Below are 19985 nucleotides of genomic sequence, written 5' to 3'. Positions count from 1 at the left end.
GTCAAGCAATGGATATAAATGTATCAAACTTATCAAGACAATGACAAGATCATTTCAAAACCTAACAGAAGTATATATTTGTTTTATTATTGACTGTAGAAACAGAATGACCGACTGAAACAATTTAGCAAACACAAATATAACAGGTTGCGCTTCTGTTAGTCACTGGAAAAGCAAATTAAAAGTCTAATGTCTGTCTTGCCATACAAAGTGTATCAACATGTGCTATTCCTCACAACAAAAATAAGTCAGTACAAAGTTAAAAAATAAAATAGCATTTACAGAAGTAGTGTTTTGTAGAACATTGCAACACTTTAACTTAAGCAATAGCAGCATCAATAAATGCAAACTAGGTCATTATTTTTATGTCTAGAATTTTAACAATAACAAAACACTATATTAACTTAGAACAAATGTGAAACACAGAATATCATTTAGTGAAGACTTTGTTAAACAGTCTCAGGTTGACCTCTTCCTTACTCCTCCTCCTCCTCCTCTTCCTCGTTCCTCTGTCCAAAGGGAAGAGCAGACTGGCCACGGTCCGGGTCTTTCAGCCGCAGGATCCGGATCAGGTTGTTGACTGGGAGAGAGCTATAGGGAAGACAAACACAATGAAGACATTTATTTTAAAGTACACTATTTTTGATACACTGAATATGCAAATTGATTTACTTGATTTACATCATTTTGCAGACGCTCTTATCCAGAGCGACTTACAGTTAGTGAGTGCATACATTTTTTTCATACTGCCCCCCCGTGGGAATCGAACCCACAACCCTGGCGTTGCAAGCGCCATGCTCTACCAACTGAGCTACACGGGGCCAAATGAGAGATAATTAGGCAAAGCCATGATATAATTAAGCAATAAGGCCCGGGGGGGGGGTATATGGCCTATATACCACTGCTACGGGCTGTTCTTATGCACGACGCAACACGGAGTGCCCGGATATAGCCCTTAGCCGTGGTATATTAGCCATTTCCACAAACCCCAGAGGTGCCTTATTGCTATTATAAACTAGTTACCAACATAATTAGAGCAGTAAAAACAAATGTTTAGTCATACCCGTGGTATACGGTCTGCTATACCACGGCTGTCAGCCAATCAGCATTCAGGGCTCAATCCGCCGAGTTTATAAAATAGAACAGAGTTGCTTAATGTTAGTACACAGGAGGGTCATTGGAGGCTACAATACCTCATGCTCTGTGGGGTGAGGAATATGAACTGCCGGTAACGTTGGCTAGAAGCGATCTTCAACATCATGTCCATGGAAATCCTTCGGTTCACCATGTCCTAAAAAGAAAAACAGTTACATTTATTGACAGACAGTGTGCCAACAGAACTGAACAGAACGATTGACTGAAATAATTGAGCAAAAACATGAAGAACAATGTATCAATCTTAGCAGTCCTCACAGTGTAGGCTACAGAAGACACATGAGCTTAGATTAAAAGTAAGTTAATATTTGAATGTATTTAGGCAACTACCGGTAAAACTTTTTTCCTACTTACCCAAAGTCAGGCAAACTCATGGATACCATTTTTATGCTAACGATATGCTACCTTCAACTTCCTTCAAACTGCACGCAGAAACATAAAAATGGTATCCATCAGTTCCTCTGACTTTGGGTAAGTAGTGTTGGATTCTATCTTGAAATATAATTATTCCTGTCACTATATTAGAACATATTAATTACTTAACATGTATATGTTTGGGGTCAATAAAGGGTGAAAAGGAACTTTGTGTATGGAAAGTTACTGAGTGAGACAAAGGGAAGGGCAGAATGTTTCTATCTGTTCAAAGATGTTGTTGCTGAATATGAATATTTCTAAGAAAAAAGGTAAAGAGCAACAGTCTAGCCTCAGTTCCTGATAATGCATGCCAGCTGCTGTAGAACTAGGACAAGGAGGCATGTGGAACTCAACTCAAGGTCAACAGTTTAAGAGAGAAGAAACCTCTGGGAGGGGGGCCAGAGGGTCCCCACCCCAAAGATCATCTCACACACACTTCCATGCTTTTGAAGGATAGACTTAGGCAGGGCAATACCAGTAAGACGAACAGCCTCCGTTCCTGCCCAGTAACATGGATGAATTGTTTATCTTCAACATACAAGGAGGTGACTCCTAGTCGACAGGTATAAATATATGCTTGTGTGACTTGTGTTTTGAAGATGAAGCACTCAGTGGGTTGAATTAACTTGGTTTGAGCTTTTCCTACTCGTCCGTTTTGGTTTTTACTCTGTTTGATCAGAACATAACAGTAGGAAATAAGACTTAATTGCATAAATCCCAAAGTATCCCTTTAATATGCATTTTTAAATGGTTAAATAAAAGTAAATCATTCATCCATCCATTCAATGTGACATTATTACCATGTAGACGTCAAACTCGTCGAGGGCGCGGAAGGGGGCCTCCGCGATAGCCCAGAGAGAGAGAACGAAACAGACAGTGGAGAACGAGCGCTCTCCTCCAGACAGAGAGCGCATGTCACTCAGAGCAGCCTTATCCCCCACACCTGGCTGGACCTGAGCGAGGGAGGGAGGATGAGGGAGAAGATGGGTAGAGACAAAGAAGGATGCAGAAAGAGAGGAGTAAAAGAAAGACATTGACAAATGGGAAAGGGGGGTGGGAATGTGAGGGTAACTTGATTATTAGGCATACAGTTTTTTTTATAACCTTTAACTGCTTTTGCATTCAACAAGGGTACATGAGAAAAGGTATTTCTATGCTTTAAAACTGTAGTGTATTCTTACTGAGATGGACAGGGTTTCGTTCTTGTGCTCGAACATCATCTTCCCTATGTAGCCTCTCTGTGACAGCATGGAGTCAAAGTACATCTTGCAGCGCACTGAGAGAAACCTAAAAAGAGATACATTGGTGGAAGGAAAACAATTTAACAACAAATCCATAGCGCAACAGCTTTGCTTTTCCGCTAAATCTAACACCACATCGATAGATCGAGATGGCCTCCTTTCAGTCTTTCAATAGCTATTGTGCATAGCTCTATAACAGATGTTGATGCTAGCAGTACCATCCAGTTGTTCTGTGATCTCTTATGAGACAGTGAGTGGTGTCAAATAACAGAGCTGATATTCTATTGGACAGACAGGAAGTGAATGGTGGATCCAGCTACCTCCTCAGCTCTGTGTAGACTCTGTGTCTGTCGTCCATGATCTTACACAGGACCTGGATGAAGCGCTTGAGGCACTTCACCTGCTGGTTAATTTTACTGTAGTTCTCCAGGGCCTCTTGGTATTGCCTGGATGGGAGAAAAGGGGGGAAAGCAAGCAACGTTTACCTTCTGCCCTTAAACAGATTACCCAGTAGTCATTTTTATATGGACAGCCCTATTATATGGAAATACTGACAAAACATAATATATAACAACACCGAAGTAACCAAAATATATATCCAAGAACACTTAGGGAATCAACTACAGCTCAGGCAAGTGGAATAAAATCAGGTCGTATTTTGAGTGGAACATCCCTTAAACGTTTGTGTGGGGTGAAGGGTCAGAGGTCAGGGGTGGCGGAGGTTACCTGATGACCTCTTCGCGGTCTCCCTGCTGGTCCTGCTGGGTGCTGATCTTCAGCTTCAGACGGCTGATCTCGCTGTCCAGACTCCTGGCCGTCCGACGCACCTCGGACCGCTCTGGACAGAGCTCTGTGGCCTTCACTACAGAAGCCTGAGACACAGGAGGGTTAAGACAAGGAACACACACATTAAGCAGGGAAAACAGGCAGTAAGAGAAAACATACACAGAAGATGGCCCTGATATAACTAGTCAGTGTACTGTTAGTATCCATATGTAGCACCTCCTCCCAGACGTACCGTAAGCTCCTGCTCCTTGAGCTCCAGGCTGGCCTTGAGGTCCCGGATGGTGTTGATGTGGACCTTGCGTTTGTCCTCGTAATGTTTCTTATGGTGCTTGCTCTTCTCCACATCCTGGTCGCTCTTACTCAGCTCCTCCTGAGAAAACAAGGGGGAAGGAGAGATTTATCGCCATCTATTGGCTTTACCTTTTATCCGTTTAATCTTTGTGTGATTGATTGTGTGCAACAAAATGAAGACATGGATTATCAGCATTTTACGTCCTTTTCACTCTCCTGGTTCATTCCTCGTTTGCACACCAAACTTCCCTCTGTGTTAATAGAAATTGAAGTTCATCTTGATGTGACTGACCTTGATGGGTTCGGCCTCCTCGGCCACGGTGCTGATGGACTCTTTGTGCTGGCGGTACCTCTGCTCCACCTCCTCCCAGGAAGCCTTCAGCTGGGCCATCTTTCCCAGGGCCTCCTTGCTCTCCGCACGCGCTGCTGAGATCTTATTGTTGATCTCCTCCAGCTCCTCCTCCTGAAGGCCAGAGAGTGTGACAGGAGGAGCATGGTGTGTGTCGTGGAATGTGAGTACATGTGTGTATCATATCAGTTGGAATGTGAAATAGAGAGAACAAGGGAGTGAGAGAGAGAAAGGGAAGGAGATGTTCATGAATGACATTAGCTCAAACTAAATGTTAAAATATGGTCCGTGTGTCTAGAGGTGTGTGCCCACCAGAGGCTTGAGGTCCTCAGACTGGGGTTCCTCCACGTTCTGCAGGTCACTGATCTCCTGCTGCAGCCTCCTGAACTTATCCTGGAGGAGAGGAGACTTGTCACCTAGTAACTCCACATCTAGTCTAATCAGAGGTGAATCATTGTGCTCTCCTAAAGGATTTCTAGTTGGATCCATGGTACGGCTCAGGAGAGAGATGCTGGTTTGTCACAAAGGCCAGCTTGAGCAAGATGTGCGTTGGTGTTACCTTGGCTCTCTTCCTGTCGTCATAGGCCCTCTTTAGGAGACCGTTGTTGTTCCTGATGTCCTCCTCCACCCTCTGCTTCTGCTGGCTGAAGCGATCCAAGAGGGCCGCCTTGTTCCGCATCTCCTCCTGCAACTGCCTGAGAGAGATACATGGAGATATTGAGAGAAGGGGTAGAGGGAGAAAGGTAAAGCACTAAATTGAGTCAGAAAAACAGAGCAGCAGAAACCTTTTCAAAACAAATGGATGTCACACACACACACACATTACCTGATCTCCTCCTCTACGTCTCTGCTAAGGTAGTCGCACCTCCTCTGGTCGTTGGAGTAGTAGCGGTTGTTGTAGCACTGGTCTCCCTCCTTGGTGAAGGCCTGGTAGCAGTTTCTAGGGGGCTGCCTGCCCTGCATCACTCTGCGGGCCTCTGCAGGACTCTACATGGTAGTTACAGACAAAGGGGTTAGAACCACAGAAATTGAACCTTTCTCCCTTCCGTCCTAAAGGCTACTGTTTTCTACAGGAAGTGGCTTGAAGTTCATTCATGTTGTTTTTGGCATGCAATTCAGTTGTTGCATGGGGATAGTTCAAGTATTCAAAGTTGTAGCTTATTATCGGCTCAAACTTTAAAAGAGTAAACTATCCCTTAAAGAGGGCGACACTGAAAACAAAGTCAAGAATCGTAGTTGCAGTCACTACTGGCCAATCCAAGGTGACATTATGACATTTGAGTGAACTCTAACTATGGTGGCAGTAGACTCCATGGTCCTACCTTGATGAGTAGAATACTCTCTATGCCTCTCTGGTCGATGAGGCAGTTGGCAACCACTGGGTCCTCGATCTCCAGAGACTGTAGGACTGACGGGTAGTCAGGGTGTTTCACAGCCCTGACACACACACACGACAGAAAACATGTTGGTTACAGAGAACAAAATGAACCCTTAGAGCGGTACAAATAAGCCTGTACATAAGCCCAGCTAGCCTGAAGCCGGTTGTGGTAGGTAGCTAACATCCATACCGCCTACTAGTGTCATGGACCCTGTTGAAGAACTGGCAGGTGATGATCTGGGGTCTCCTATCCCCCTGGCAGTACCCTCTCATGAGGCCCTGCAGCAGCCTCTCGTCCTCGTGGTTGTCACAGGTGAAGGCCAGCATCAGGCTCCCCAGACATTTCTCCACGGCCAGGGCCTGCTCATGGTCCTTCAGACGGATACAGTACCCTGCATGGGGCACACCAGGAGAGAGAGGACTTTGGAAAGAGCTTAATTTTAACCAATGACAAGGTTACACAAATAAGCATGACATCCAGAAAGGAGAATGAAGGGTAAGATAATAGTATTTTCACTCGCACGGAAATACACACGCACACACGTCTTACCCAGCGGACCCACTGGTTTCTTCCTGAACTGGCCCTTCCTGTGGGCGTCCTCGATGGCAGCGAGCAGCGCGGGCATCTTTTCCCCGAAGCGGCGCAGGCGGTCGGAGCGACTGCCCTCCATGGTCTGCAACTTCCTCCTGATGACGTCCATAGACCTCTTCAGGTCCTCCTCCTCTCGCCTGAGAAACAGAGATAAACACACACAGGGTTAGGGCTCCGGTTCCGGGTTAGGGCTCCTGCCTTCTTTCTGCTCCTGTTCAGCAACAATTTCCTGTTGTTTTTTAAAATTATATTTCACTGTTTTTTATGGCTTCATGGCACTCTCCTTTAAAACATAGTTGATTGATGTCCAGTTGATATGGTTGAGGAGTAGATATGGTTATATTTTAAAACACACAACCTCAGCCTTATCATCTAATGTCTGTTTCATCGCTGGCAACACCTCACCCTATCACTTATATATATAAATAAACAAAACAATATTCCTACTTCTGATATGGCTGCCACGTAACGTTTACATAAGACTACACCCTGAGAGTTTTTCATAAGCCCTGTGAACCCTGTGGCATAGCTCCAGACTCCTATGACGTCACTACGGTGTGTGTGTGTTTGTACGTTGTACAGCCAAGTCTCAAGAGTTACAGGCCTGTATATAAATGGATTGCTCAGTGCCTACGTCATCTTTTCCAGCTCGTCCTTGGCCCGGGACACAGCCTGCTGGAACTGTTCCATCTGCTGACCTAGGGTGGAGTCCTGGAAGTTCAGAGTGTCCAGGTCTGTCTGCAGCTTCTCCATGCGCTCAACACGCACCTGGGTCTCCGCACCCGACGTCTGGCTGATACTGTGGGGAGGAGAATAAGGGAAAGAAATCCAGTTTGTGACTGTGGCAACATAAAATCACTTCTCCCATGGCAATACAAGTTGTATTTTGAAACTGAAAAAGAGGTGGGAAAGGATCAGAGGCGCTACCTCAACTTGAGCTCATTAATTCTCCTGGAGAGCTGATCCTTGTCCTTCTCCAGGTCTCTCAGGTTGGTCTTGAATCTGTGTACACTGGCCTGTAAGAGAGACACGAATCAACAACTAGCGAACTAGAAAAGAGCTCCTCGTTATCGAGCTCTCACATATAGTTAGTGTTGAGCTCTGAGCTGGAAGCTGTAGTTTTTCATTGTGCTGCAGTTATGATTATGGAGATGTTATGGTTAATGATGTTAAGCCTTGTATTGGTTACTTGCTAAACCCCTGTTATTTAGAAGACTCTGGGGTATTGTAACACTCATCACTGTTCTCTCACCTGGGCTGTGTTGAAGGCCTTGCTTCTGCTCTGAGCCTCGTTCTTCAGCTCGGCACTCTGTGGCTCCAGCTGCTGCACCCTCACAGTGATGGCCTCCAGCTGCTCCCGGATACCCTTGTACTTCTTCTCCGCCTCCACCACCTTGGTCTGGGCAGGAAGTGAGGTCATAAAGAACAATCATCAGCAATGACAAACAAGGGGAAATAGTCACTGAAGTTAATTAAGTAATGGCTGCATTTTTCAATAATGTGAAGGAAACCCACACACCAAATGCTTATGGCTGTAAAAATAAGAGGGTGATGTTAGTTACCTTCCACTCGTCTACTTTCTGGTCGTATTTGACGGTGGACCTCTCCTCTGATTGGAGCTTCTCTCTCATGGGCTTCACCTCTTTCTCCATCTCAGACACCTGGCGCAGGACAGAGCGAAAGGGATTTTACATCAGATTGAATATGTATTTAGCTGGGTTGCTAAATCTGCTGCAATATATCTGTTGTGCATGACCCTTGATAAATAAACAAATAAAATAAATCCATTTTTAGATTAATATTTTTAAGGTATGCTGCTGCCCCTCACCAGAGCCCAAGCCATCTGATTCTTCAGCTCCTCCAGTTTACTGTGCATGTCGTCCAGCGAGGCCAGGCTTTTGACCAGGTCCTCTTTCTCCAGGTACTTCCTCTTTAGCCCCTCCAGACACTGAAACATAATGATTAAAACTTCAAAAGTGCTACTTTATAACAACTCCATTAAGATCTCTCGGTTGTTCATGGACAAGACTTCCTTTGTAAAAAGGGGGAACACTATGGGACTACATGCTGCAGGGCTGGTTTGGATGAAAGCATTCAGATGGGTGATTTCATAACACACCACACATAAGCCAAGTGGATCCGTACCTCCTCGTGTTTCTCCACAGTGTCTAGGGTGACATTTTTAGTTGTTATGATGTGGGTGTAATCCTCTTTCATCTGCTCAAGCTGTGTGGCTTTCATAAAGAACTGAGGGAGAAAAACAGAACACTTAGTCACTAACAAGGTAAGAGCAGTCCTAAAAGGTAGGCCTACATTGAGCTCTTTCACCCTCATGCTATTTGACAGTGAAAACCACAGACTGACAATAAGACGTAGCAGAGATATAATACCTGCAACACATGCTGGCAAGATGCATGCCATTTCCTTAATTTACACCATGCCCTCCACAAATACAGAATTTCATAAATGAAAAGATTCAAGTATATCAAACTGACTCTGTACTTATCCCCTTCTCCTTTGGAGTGCAGAAAGTGCTTGCTCATCTCTTGAGTTAACATAGATACAGGGTTGTCCACCTTGGGAAAATAATGATTATACAAAATAAATCAATACCTATTTATAACAGCAACAGTGTTTCCAATATTTTCATACAGTCTTGCAGGTGATCAACAGAACTTGTAGTACCTGGATGTTAAAGTGATCCAGAATGGCCAAAAGTTCATCCTTCTTCGCAGACACAAGATGACCTGCAAGACAAAGTACATTCTTATGTGCTCATACTGCATCTATTGCTGAGTGGAACACTTTTTGAAATATAGCCTAATGTTAAGATCCAGAATGAACTATGTAGATTGATTTTAAAAGGCCTCCTGTAGCTCAGTTGGTAGAGCATGGCGCTTGCAACGCCAGGGTTGTGGGTTCGATTCCCACGGGGGGCCAGTATGAAAAATTTATGCACTCACTAACTGTATGTCGCTCTGGATAAGAGCGTCTTCTAAATGACTAAAATGTAAATGGGGTTTTGCACTAAAGTGTCAGGCACATATCTCAGGTCCATGGGCCTGTTTGAGTGAAAGGCCCATTTACAGAAGGTTAATCCACACATTCTTATTACATTCATTACCAGCTTTGCTCTTGAGCTTGTAGGTCCTCATGCCCTCGCGGGTTATCTTGAGGTCTACTATGATGGCCTGGCCGAACACTTCTGGCTTGTAGGCATCCCTGCCCTTGTTACGCAGTGTTATGGAGACGTCAGCCGAACTGGGAGAGCAGAGGGCCACAAACAGGGTTGCATTATGACTCAAATATGACAGTAGGATAAACCTGGCACTTTTGTATGCATTGTCAAAATGGGGCAGGTGGCAGTTAACACAGTAGTGAGTGGGAAGTGTGTAGCCACTGACATTTACGGTTTGTCACAAACTCCTGAATCTCTTTGGACACGTTTTACTGTATGGAAATTCCTAAGGGAAATAACAGTTACTCTTGCAAGGATGCCAGATGCATGTTAACACTAATCTCCATTTACAACGGTTTACTGCCTGAGGTAAACAGTAAGTGACCGTGCTTCCAACAGACATCTGGAACCAGTCTTTCAAGGCAGAAATAATGTCCCCAAAGACAAGGGAGTGAGTAAATACAGGGAACACAAGTACCTCTCTCCTTCTTTCACAAATCCCTTCAGGGAGGACCCTCTGTTTGTGGTTGTAGCTTTCCCTCCCAGGCCCACCATTAGAGCTGTGAGGACAGCACTTTTTCCACCTGTCCGTTTAGAAACACAATATCAGACACAGAACCACGGCACTGAAATCTTAGAGCACCATCATTGGATCAATACTGAAAAACTGAAAGAAACATGCGATAGAGTAACAAGTGGAGACACTATACCATCGCGTAATAATCTCTATCTATAATCAGTCGACAATTATACCATCTTGAGATAAAAATAAATAAAAAGTCCGGATGAAGTGGTGGAACTCACTTCCATTGTTGCCGACGACAAAGTTGACATTGGACCCAAACGCAAATGGACCCAGCAGAGAGTGGCACATAAAGTTCTTCAGGGAGATGCTCTCCACTATGCCCACCTCTCCAACAGTCTGCAACAAAACAAAGCTAAGACGTTACAGTAAATCCTAATGTTTTAATATGGAGGCACATCAGGTCATTGATTATTTCCTTTTTAATAAAATATATAATAGCAGATTCTGCAGACACTGTCAGTGTTGTCACTCCTGCTGTTGTGACTGAAATATGTCAGGTAAATTGAGAATGAAATAGGCTCAATTTGACTGACATATTTCAATCACAACAAGAATGACAACTAGGCTTGGGCAGTATACCATATCATTTTGGTTGGGGGTGCCCTAAAACAAGGGCAGGGATGCGCGCTACGCCCCTGCTTATAACTAACTATAAATGAACTAAGATGTGCCAAATAAATGAACTAAGATGTGCCAAATAAATGATCTCCAGCTCAGGGCTGCAGCTATGCATTTAGTTTGCTAACTTGCTAGCTAAGTGGCTAGCTTGCAAGATGACGTTTCTTGGTTACAGCCGAGACAATCAAGCCCCTCCTGGATCAAGATCCCTGCTGCCTAAATTTGTTAAGGTGTTTTTACGTTTCGAAATAGCGCCCCTTGTGTGCACTGCACGGTATGGTACAGGAACGACCCTGTATGAGGGTATAACAATCTGGCTAGCGCACAGGCACCCAACCTTAGACTGACAACACTGACAGTGACAACTGCAGTCTCTACTCTTATTTATAACGGTCTCACATAAATGAAGTGTACAATAGCTAACTTAGATACCGTATGTGATCCTGATAGCACAGGGGGTTGGCTGGGACCCACTTCATCATCTTCATCATAAACCTCTGTGGGTCTGACTCTCTTGTGAGGGCTCTCTCCAATTGAGTTGTTCTTCCTCTTAGACATCTTCTTGGACACCCTGTATAACAACACCGATCATAGAAAACCATAACTGGAAATATAACAGTTAACTGCTAGCTAACGTTAGCTACACTTAACTAACCTCTAGTTAGCTAATTACTAACATTAGCACATAGAGATAGATTGAGGACTCATCTTTGTATCTGCGCCATAATAGCGTATGTGACAGCATTGGCAGCGCCATTGAGACCATCTCAATTTAAAATAGGTAATTTTATTCTTCATTATTGGCTGAACCCTCCTGATGAACTAGATTGGACATGTCACCAGGAGGGGTCAGCCAATGAAGTTGGAAGTCCCACCCGGTTGACAACACTAAAACGGTAGAGGCGCTGCCCCAACGCAAAAATAGCCTTTTGGCCACTACATGCCTCTATCATTCTCTATGCATTAGCAAGCCAGCTAGCAACGCGGTAAAGTTAACTAGCTAACCTTAGCTAACAAATCAATTCTTACCTGTGAAGACCTCTGTCGGTAAATTAGCAGGCAAGGTTTTTAAATAAACATATCCACAAAAGTGACTTCGGTCGCTAGCTATGCAATGCTTATTGGCGAATTTTGGAGGTAGCTAGATGTCGAAAGACATACAGCTACGATGTAAAGTATTGCTACCCACTCAGCTGTTCACTGGATTCCGCGCGCAACGTCAAAAAAATGGACAGCAGCGTGCTGCGCAGTCAATGTCGTCTCGCGCGTTCATTCGCTGACACTATGACCGGAAGTAAGTGAGTTGGATTCGGAAGCGTGTTTGTTTTTGCAGGAAGTGCTGCTGAATTCAAAAACAAACCTGCAAAAAAGTTATCACCAAAGTACCTTTGGTGTGAAATACTTCACATTGATCTTTTTCTTTTTTTATAACAAGGTAAACAACGATTTTCGCGATGGGTGTGCACGACCTGTGGTCCATTCTGGGGCCGGTTCGGGAGGCGGTGCCGTTGTACAGCCTCACGGGAAAGACCCTGGCCGTGGACCTTAGCCTGTGGGTCGTCGAGGCCCAGCACGTACAAGCAATGATGGGGAAAGTCACCAAACCTCACCTCCGGTAATATGCGCAGAGATTCACAAATGCAAAAGTTTGAAAAACAATTTAAACTCTGACATTGAGACATAGGCATTAAACCCTGATCCGATTCCACATTATGTACCTGATTAATCATTTGCATGATTAATCAATCGGGCGACTTACTATTGGTCTGCTGTTTCAAAATGAAATCCCTTTTATGCAGAGGAACAACAACTCCCTGGAATGAGAATTATGGATTTTATTATTTCTCTCTTTCAGGAATCTGTTTTTCAGAGTATCCTCTCTCACACTGATGGGGGTAAAGCTCGTTTTTGTCATGGAGGGAGAGGCCCCTAAACTCAAAGCAGAGACCATGAGCAACAGGACAGACATGAGATTCAGGGGGTTAAAAAAGTCAGCCCCTAAAAAAACAACTACAAAGACCAACAACAGGGGGCACTTCAATGCTGTGCTGAGAGAGGTGGGTGGACGGAAGTTGTGGCATTCATCACCCTCATTGATTGATTTAAAGCTGTGTGTGTGTGTGTGTGTGTGTGTGTGTGTGTGTGTGTGTGTGTGTCTGTCTTTCAGAGTGGCTGTGTGTGTAGCTGCGTATGCATACAACATGCGTATAGATGCATAAGTCAGTATTATGCACATGTGTTTTTAAAAATGATCTGTGTGTACCCACTACCCATCTCTCTCTTCCCTCCAGTGTGCAGAGATGCTGGACTGTCTGGGTGTCCCCTGGGTGACAGCGGCAGGGGAGGCAGAGGCCATGTGTGCCTTCCTGGATGCCCAGGGCCTGGTGGACGGCTGCATCACCAACGATGGAGATGCCTTTCTCTACGGAGCGCAGACCGTCTACAGAAACTTCAACATGAACACCAAGGTAATGCGTTTGTGTATTTAAATTAGGTATGTTACATTTCATTTGTAAGGGGTGTGACATTGAAGAGAGAAGTATTAAAACTTATGATTTAGTTAATGAACCTCTAGTGGATGCATCCAATCTCTAAATGCTGTACTTGTAGGTTTCTGTTGTCTGAATGCTCAAGAAAATAATCCCTGCTGTATCATTCCCGCTGTTGTAGGATCCACAGGTGGATTGTTACAGGACTTCTAGGGTGCAAACAGAGCTACAGCTAGCCAGAGAGACACTTGTGGGTCTGGCCATCCTTCTGGGCTGTGATTACATTCCTAAGGTATAGGAGAGGGGGACTGCTAATGACTAGATCAGCTTCTAAGGGGGTAAAACACACTTACACCAACTGTAGAATATACAATATTACTGTTTTGTTTTTGTTACTATGACATGTTTTGTTTTCTTACCACAAGGGTATACCAGGAGTTGGGAAAGAGCAAGCTCTAAAACTCATACAGACATTAAAAGGACAAACACTTCTACAAAGGTAAGAAACTAAAAGTATAAGACATTCCTTTTTGTTTCACCCTCCAGCACACTGATTAAAAAGAGGAGAGACTAATAGAGAAACATAAACAGTCTGTAATCCAGTAGTTTTAACTAGGTCTTATGTAAACATGTACACTCCCCTATGTATTTATTTATTTGGACAGTAATGCTAAAACTTTTATTTTGGCTTTATACTCCAGCATTTTGGATTTGAGATCAAATGTTTTATATGAGGCGACAATACTGAATGGTGATGATGAGGTATTATGCAAACATGTATATGATATAATAGTCTATGCCTATCCTATACCCTCTCCTCTCCCATGACAGGTTCAGCCAGTGGAGGGAGGAGGGTGTGGGTGTGCCAGAGTGGATCCTAAAGAAGGTCCCTCACTGCAATCTGTGTCGCCATCCTGGTGAGTTACTTAGGCCCTCCGTCAAACTCACTTCAGCCCCTCGTCCTGATAAGAAGTGTAAATCAGGAGGGTGGGTGGGTGGGGAGGGGAGGGGTTTCCCAGGATGAGGTGACTCGCATGTGGTGGATCAAGACCATTTAAAAATACTGTGATGATGAAGGCATCTACATGTGAGACGCTTTAGTTTGCTAATACGTCTTCAGCATTGTAGCTCCTAAGTAAAGTTAGTGTACTTAGTCGAGATCAGTATTAAATGTCTCTGTATGGTGGTTCAAAGCTATCTGCTATGATTATTGGGGATGTAGCCTATCAGTCCAGTCACCCTGAATTGACCTCTCTGATGAATTGACCTCTCTGATGAATTGACCTCTCTGATTTTGTCTGTCACTCCTTTTTCTGTTCCTAACCATCTCCTAACTAACAAACTGCTACCACTTCATTATGTTATTCTCTATCACTCTCTCTTCATTCTCTCTCTCTCTTTCTCATCATACTCTTTTATCTCTTTCTCCTTCTCTCTCAGGGTCAGCCAAGACCCACGAGCGCAGTGGCTGTGTGTTGTGTGACAGCAAGCACTTCTGTGAGCCTCAAGACTATGACTACGAGTGTCCCTGTGACTGGCACCGCTGTGAGCAGACACGACAGGCCTCTTCAACAGAAGCCAACATCAGGAAGTGAGGCCCTGTTTGCACCAAATTCACTCATTCCTATAATATACACATTTATTGATTACAATATTGCTTATGTAATTTAATTGAAAGGGGGAACAAACATGTCTTGTTCCTTTACATATATGGTGTTGATTTGTTTTCAGGAAAACACTGGCAAGTGATAAGTTCCCTTTTACAGAGGTAAAGTAAATACAGTTATTATCTTAAGTTACTGAATCTGTGTAATATCATGTGTAAAGGATACAAGCCAAGATAAGGATGTCATTTCCTGTATGGACATTTTGTATTTCAGATCATAAATGAATTTCTGGTAGACAAAGACAAGCCTGTCCACAATTTCAAATGGAGGACACCGAACATGCTATTAACGCAGGTATTCATTCAAAAATGAATATTTTTTAACAGATGCAATTAATAAATAATGTATTACCTAATTTGTCTGTTAGTCAAATAACTTGTAATATTTTTTTTGTCTGTGATCCAGAACTTTGCGTATGATAAGATGGAGTGGCCTAAGCACTATACCAGTGAAAAGGTTCTGGTCCTGATGACGTACACTGAGCTGATGAACAGAAAACATGGAAGAGCGACGTCATCACAGATAAAACCACTACGGTACGGTCCCATTCACACTCCAATGGACTTCTCTGAGTGTAAAATATGGAAGTTACTCGCTTGTAGGCTATAGATATTTTTAATATTACATATTAAATTGTATTTTAAAATCCTCCCTGTTAACAGTATATGGAAGCCAAGAGTGAGGAATGCAATCGCCAGCTTTGAAATCATCTGGAGTAAGCCAGGTCAGTTTGATCAAATGAAACAGTGCTTCCTATGAAGCCTTCCATTTTCAAAAACCATTATGCTTATGAATGAGGGATCATTGCAGACGTTCCTTCTCTTTATATTATCAGCATTGCCCCCATTGTTATTGTTCTATGATAGTTTTTTGTATTGTACTCTCCAAGCCAACTGAAATCACAGTTTTCCAAACCTCTTATTACCCTGTACCGGTTTGATGTACTGTATTCCTGTTATGACATCAGAGTTGCCTCAATAACGATTGGGGTGACAGTCTGTTTTGACCTATGCAGAGTCTCTATAAACCGGGGCTTCTCTGCCTGTCTCCGTGTTGTCTGTTAGTGACTTGTTGTGAGGTGGGGTTCAGAGGGGGGCAGAGGTGACAGAACAGCCACAACACCATCAGGTGCTAAAATGGCTTCCTCCCGGGCTGGGAAAACTGTCATATCAAAGTCCCGAAAACTGTCATACCCCCCCCCCCCCCCCCCACTAACAACCTCATCTGATATTTCAGACCTCACTGGGCCTGAGCTAACTACTGAAATACCATCCCCAAATCTGTATTATTATTTTGAGGGGGGCGTGGTTTGCATCTGTATGGTGATTCAGCAGACAACACACATATTACACAAAAGACTGGATACAATTGTATTGTTTGAATTGTTTCATATCATATTTTCCGCCTGTAAAAAATTGCTACTTTGTTTTTAGTAATTTTGTAGTTTCGTCCATGATATCCTCCCTGCAGATCACTATGTGTTTCCTGAGGACCACCCTGGGGACAGCCAGGACGAGGTGAGGACGGTGGAGGAAGAGGCTCTGTTCCGCCTGGCCTACCCACACGTGGTGGAGCTGTACCTCAGGGAGAAGGCTGAGGCTGAGAACAAGACCAAGAGTAAGGTCAACATATTATGGCTGGAGAACATAATGTATTATGCTTACATTTAATTAAGATTAAATGACCTTAAGTTATTGATATGAAAATACAATGAATGTTAATTCATTTAGAATGATTGACATTCTGATACGATATTGACTGACAATAACATATTGATATACTTTATTGACGTAAAATGATACAGAGTTTTTTAAAACCGTATTCAATTTGTCCTTGGGGAGAAACGGGACGCCCCTAAACTTAACAGGCTCAACGACTGCTCACTACTTAGCTCAGACAGGGTGCGGATCAAAGGCACCTGGAGCTTTGCGATGTTTTTCAGTCTCTCTCTTATAGGCCCTCTGACACCTGGACATACAGGGTTTGGCATCTCCGCTCCCTCACATCAAGGCTTTGATACACCAGAGGTGTCTGTCACACAGGAGCTGCTGTCACGTTAGACAGGTTGGGGCTGGCTCCCCCTGTAGCTCAGTGCTGTAGAGCAGGGGTACCCACAGTAGACTGGGTAGCGCCAACCAAGGGTACTTGGACTTGAAGAGACAAACTGTTATGGTGGATTTTGTATCTGCCATTTTGTCTCTTATATTTTCTGTCTTTCGTTTTCAGAGAAGAAACCGAGGAGTAAGAAAGACAAGCCTTCGGATCCCTGTGATGTTTCTGACCTCCTGGACAAAATGTCGTTGCACAGTTCCACTGCTGACAACAACACCCAACAACCCTCTGCCACGGCAGCAGCACCGACCATTACAACCATTACACCAAGTAACAACTCAGTGTTGGTCCTGGAGGGTCCAGAGTCAGAGTCCCCAAAAAAGGGTCTGGATCCTGGTAAAGACCATCCCCGCTTAGAAGTACGTCTTGGAGCTCAGATACAGAAAGTGATGTCATCTCCGTCTTTCACTTCCTCTGGGAAGATTCCAGAAGCAGCGGCCTCCTCTCCGTCCGTTTCCATGGTGATGGATGCTCTTCACCTGAGTGACATCGACTGGGAGTCTCAGTCATTCACGTCCTCCCCGCCCCCGCAGGCTGCTAGCGCTCGCACTGCCACTGACCCCAAGTCAGTCCAAACCACAGATGATGATGTCAAAGAAAGGATCACGAAACAGGGCCCCTCTACTGATCTCAGAGCAGCGGAGGCCGTACCAGGGCCGTGTTATATAGAGTGTTCGCTGAGGGACAGGGTCCTAATGAGAAACACCCGCAAGTCTGTGAACATGGTGGACAATGATGATGTCACCACCATACACGTAAACTCCCAGTCAGCACCCCTGGATTTAATTGATTCTAACAACAGCGGCCCTAAGCCAATGGCACTGATACCCATTAAAAGCAGCAATGACTCTAAGCCATCAGAACAGCCGCTGGTGTGTGGTACGAAAGCCACACTTGTTGATAAGGGCCAGAGCATTGCATTGGCCCGTAAGCCTCAACCTGCTCATCACAGCTCAAAACCTAGCTCAGTGAACTCAACACAAACAGGCCCAGTCACCTCAACACAAACAAGCCCAGTCACAGCAACACAAACAGGCCTAGTCACAGCAACACAAACAGGCCTAGTCACAGCAACACAAACAGGCCCAGTCACAACAACACAAACACAAAGGGCTAGACAACATGGTGCCGGTGAACCAAAGCCTCCACAGAAGTACAGATTTGTAAAGAAGGCCATATCCTCTTCTTCCGCTCTGCCGCAAAGGAGCCACTCTGAACCTGGCGACACACAGCCTGGTCGGGATGACAGGAACATGAAGTCACATCAGGAAACCAAGAAGAGCGTGTGCGCCAGTATGTGTTCATCGAGCGAGGACAGCGACACAGAGAGCCAGTGTCGGGGAGGAGTGCAGATCAGGGCCAAAGTCAAACCCAAAAGCAGGCCCAGGTGCCAATACCTCACAGACTACTCACTGAAACCCACCACCACTACAAAGGCAGTCTGGGACACAGTGACAGCACAGCCCCTCAGGCCTAGAGCTGCGTCTGCCAGTATGGGTGAACAACCGATACTAGGCAGCTCTGTGTCTACTTTGGGGAAGTGCCAGGATGTTCCACCAATTAGAATTGATGATGACATTGTGTTCATTCCAAGTCCCGTTTCCCCAGTGACTGTGTCTGATGGCGATGACTCAGTGATTTGCAGCAAGAGCCCACTGCCATTGGCAGAGAGGGTGAGGCTGAAGTTCCTGAAATGAGTGATGTGATATACCAGTGTTAGGACAGAAAAAAAAACGATTTCCTAATATTATTCTGTCAAATAATAATAATAGTATTCTATCAACATTTTATTTAGTTTGTTTATAAAGTGTATTTTTAACCTTTGATATAGGCTTTTCCTTTTGTCTTCTATGTACACAATACACTAAATCTTTAATGGTCTTACAGTAGGAGATGAAGAAAAACTATTTTACTCATGAAGTTAGGGAGAGGGCATGTATGAATGCTCTTGGATGTTCTGTGATAATGTTGTTTTGTTTTTTAAATAAAACCCTATACTTGTCAACGTTTCTCAATGTTTTTCTGTATTTATTTCGAATATCCCACAGCTCACATGTAATGATTGGACTACTAAGCTACTGATACAAATGCGCAAAATGTAAAACAGAGTTTGAACAACAAGGCTCTCCAAATGGAAGAGACAATAATTGACCAAATAAAGGTACAACACTAACTTTTATGCCTTCGTTTGCGCAAAAGTCGAGCTTTTGTAAGCGAATGAAAGTAGCAACGCCGTCCTAATAACCACATAAACTTCCAGACGTGTTGCTTCCTATAGCAGGCAGAGGGGCGCAAAGGTTCTCGCCCATCAGTGACCCACCAGCAGTAGAGCGCGGTTTTATGACCTGGCCCGTGTTGCTCCCCCTTGATCATTAGTGAGCCGTTACACACCTATTCAGACATGAAAGAGCTGCCAGGTTAGTGTGTCTTACCGGGCCCCGATGACAGCTGCATCCTCCTTGCTCGTGCGTATTTGCATCCATCGACTTCAGACAGCAGGACTTTATAGGCTAATTTGTTGATAATACTCCCTCCTAATGGACAAAAATAAATACTTTCTAAACATTTACTTAGTTATTCTCTGCAGATTTAGCTTCAAATTGCGTAAAAATGATATTTCTCTCAGGTCCCACTTTCTATCTGTCACTGTCTACCTCACACAGACACAAAATCAGCACCGTTATATACTGAACAAAAATATAAACGCAACATGAAATAATTTCACAACGATTTTACTGAGTTACAGTTCATATAAGGAAATCAGTCAATTGAAATGAATTAATAATTTCACATGACTGGGCAGGAGCGCAGCCATGGGTGGGCCTGGGAGGGCATAGGCCCACCCACTTGGGAGCCAGGCCCAGCCAATCAGAATGAGTTTTAACACAGAAAAGGGCTCTATTATACAGACAGAAATAATCCTCAATTTTATCAGCTATCTGGGTGGCTGGTCTCAAATGTAAATGATCCAGCAGGTGAAGAAGCCAGATGTCGTGGGCTGGCGTGATTACAGTGGTCTGTGGTTGTGAGGGCGGTTGGAGGTACTGCCAAATTCACTAAAACAAAGCTGGAGGCGGCTTATGGTAGATAAATTAACATTACATTCTCTGGCATCAGCTCTGGTGTACA

General features: G+C 44.2%; 2 protein-coding genes across 2 annotated transcripts; one reads left to right on the top strand and one right to left on the bottom strand.

Annotated features, from left to right (window-relative positions):
- Window positions 1-62: 62 nt before the first annotated feature.
- On the bottom strand, window positions 63-11799 carry LOC311106608 (structural maintenance of chromosomes protein 6). Its single transcript, XM_084148989.1, has 27 exons — window positions 11618-11799; window positions 11021-11159; window positions 10189-10306; window positions 9863-9968; window positions 9331-9467; window positions 8892-8953; window positions 8702-8782; window positions 8352-8453; window positions 8035-8154; window positions 7769-7867; window positions 7459-7605; window positions 7134-7222; window positions 6841-7005; window positions 6165-6343; window positions 5805-6006; window positions 5559-5673; window positions 5063-5223; window positions 4796-4931; window positions 4549-4629; window positions 4180-4350; window positions 3829-3966; window positions 3537-3682; window positions 3131-3256; window positions 2751-2856; window positions 2370-2522; window positions 1194-1291; window positions 63-591 (listed from the first exon to the last, which is right to left on the bottom strand). Exons 2-27 carry the CDS (start codon window positions 11144-11146, stop codon window positions 477-479), a joined length of 3279 nt encoding a protein of 1092 aa, XP_084005115.1. The 5' UTR covers window positions 11147-11159; window positions 11618-11799; the 3' UTR covers window positions 63-476.
- Window positions 11800-12042: 243 nt separating this feature from the next.
- Window positions 12043-18866, top strand: gen1 (GEN1 Holliday junction 5' flap endonuclease; the record flags this gene model as incomplete). The annotated part of the gene is made up of 13 exons (XM_084149635.1): window positions 12043-12203; window positions 12444-12645; window positions 12880-13056; window positions 13259-13369; window positions 13503-13576; window positions 13909-13994; window positions 14518-14668; window positions 14809-14845; window positions 14958-15038; window positions 15150-15280; window positions 15407-15468; window positions 16215-16361; window positions 16971-18866. 13 exons carry the CDS (start codon window positions 12043-12045, stop codon window positions 18551-18553), a joined length of 3003 nt encoding a protein of 1000 aa, XP_084005761.1. The 3' UTR covers window positions 18554-18866.
- Window positions 18867-19985: the final 1119 nt, after the last annotated feature.

The sequence above is a fragment of the Coregonus lavaretus genome (assembly GCF_964263955.1).
Source record: "Coregonus lavaretus genome assembly, chromosome: 31".
NCBI lineage: Eukaryota > Metazoa > Chordata > Actinopteri > Salmoniformes > Salmonidae > Coregonus > Coregonus lavaretus.
Note: the sequence above shows the minus strand (reverse complement) of the source record. Positions and strands in the feature narration are given on the sequence as shown.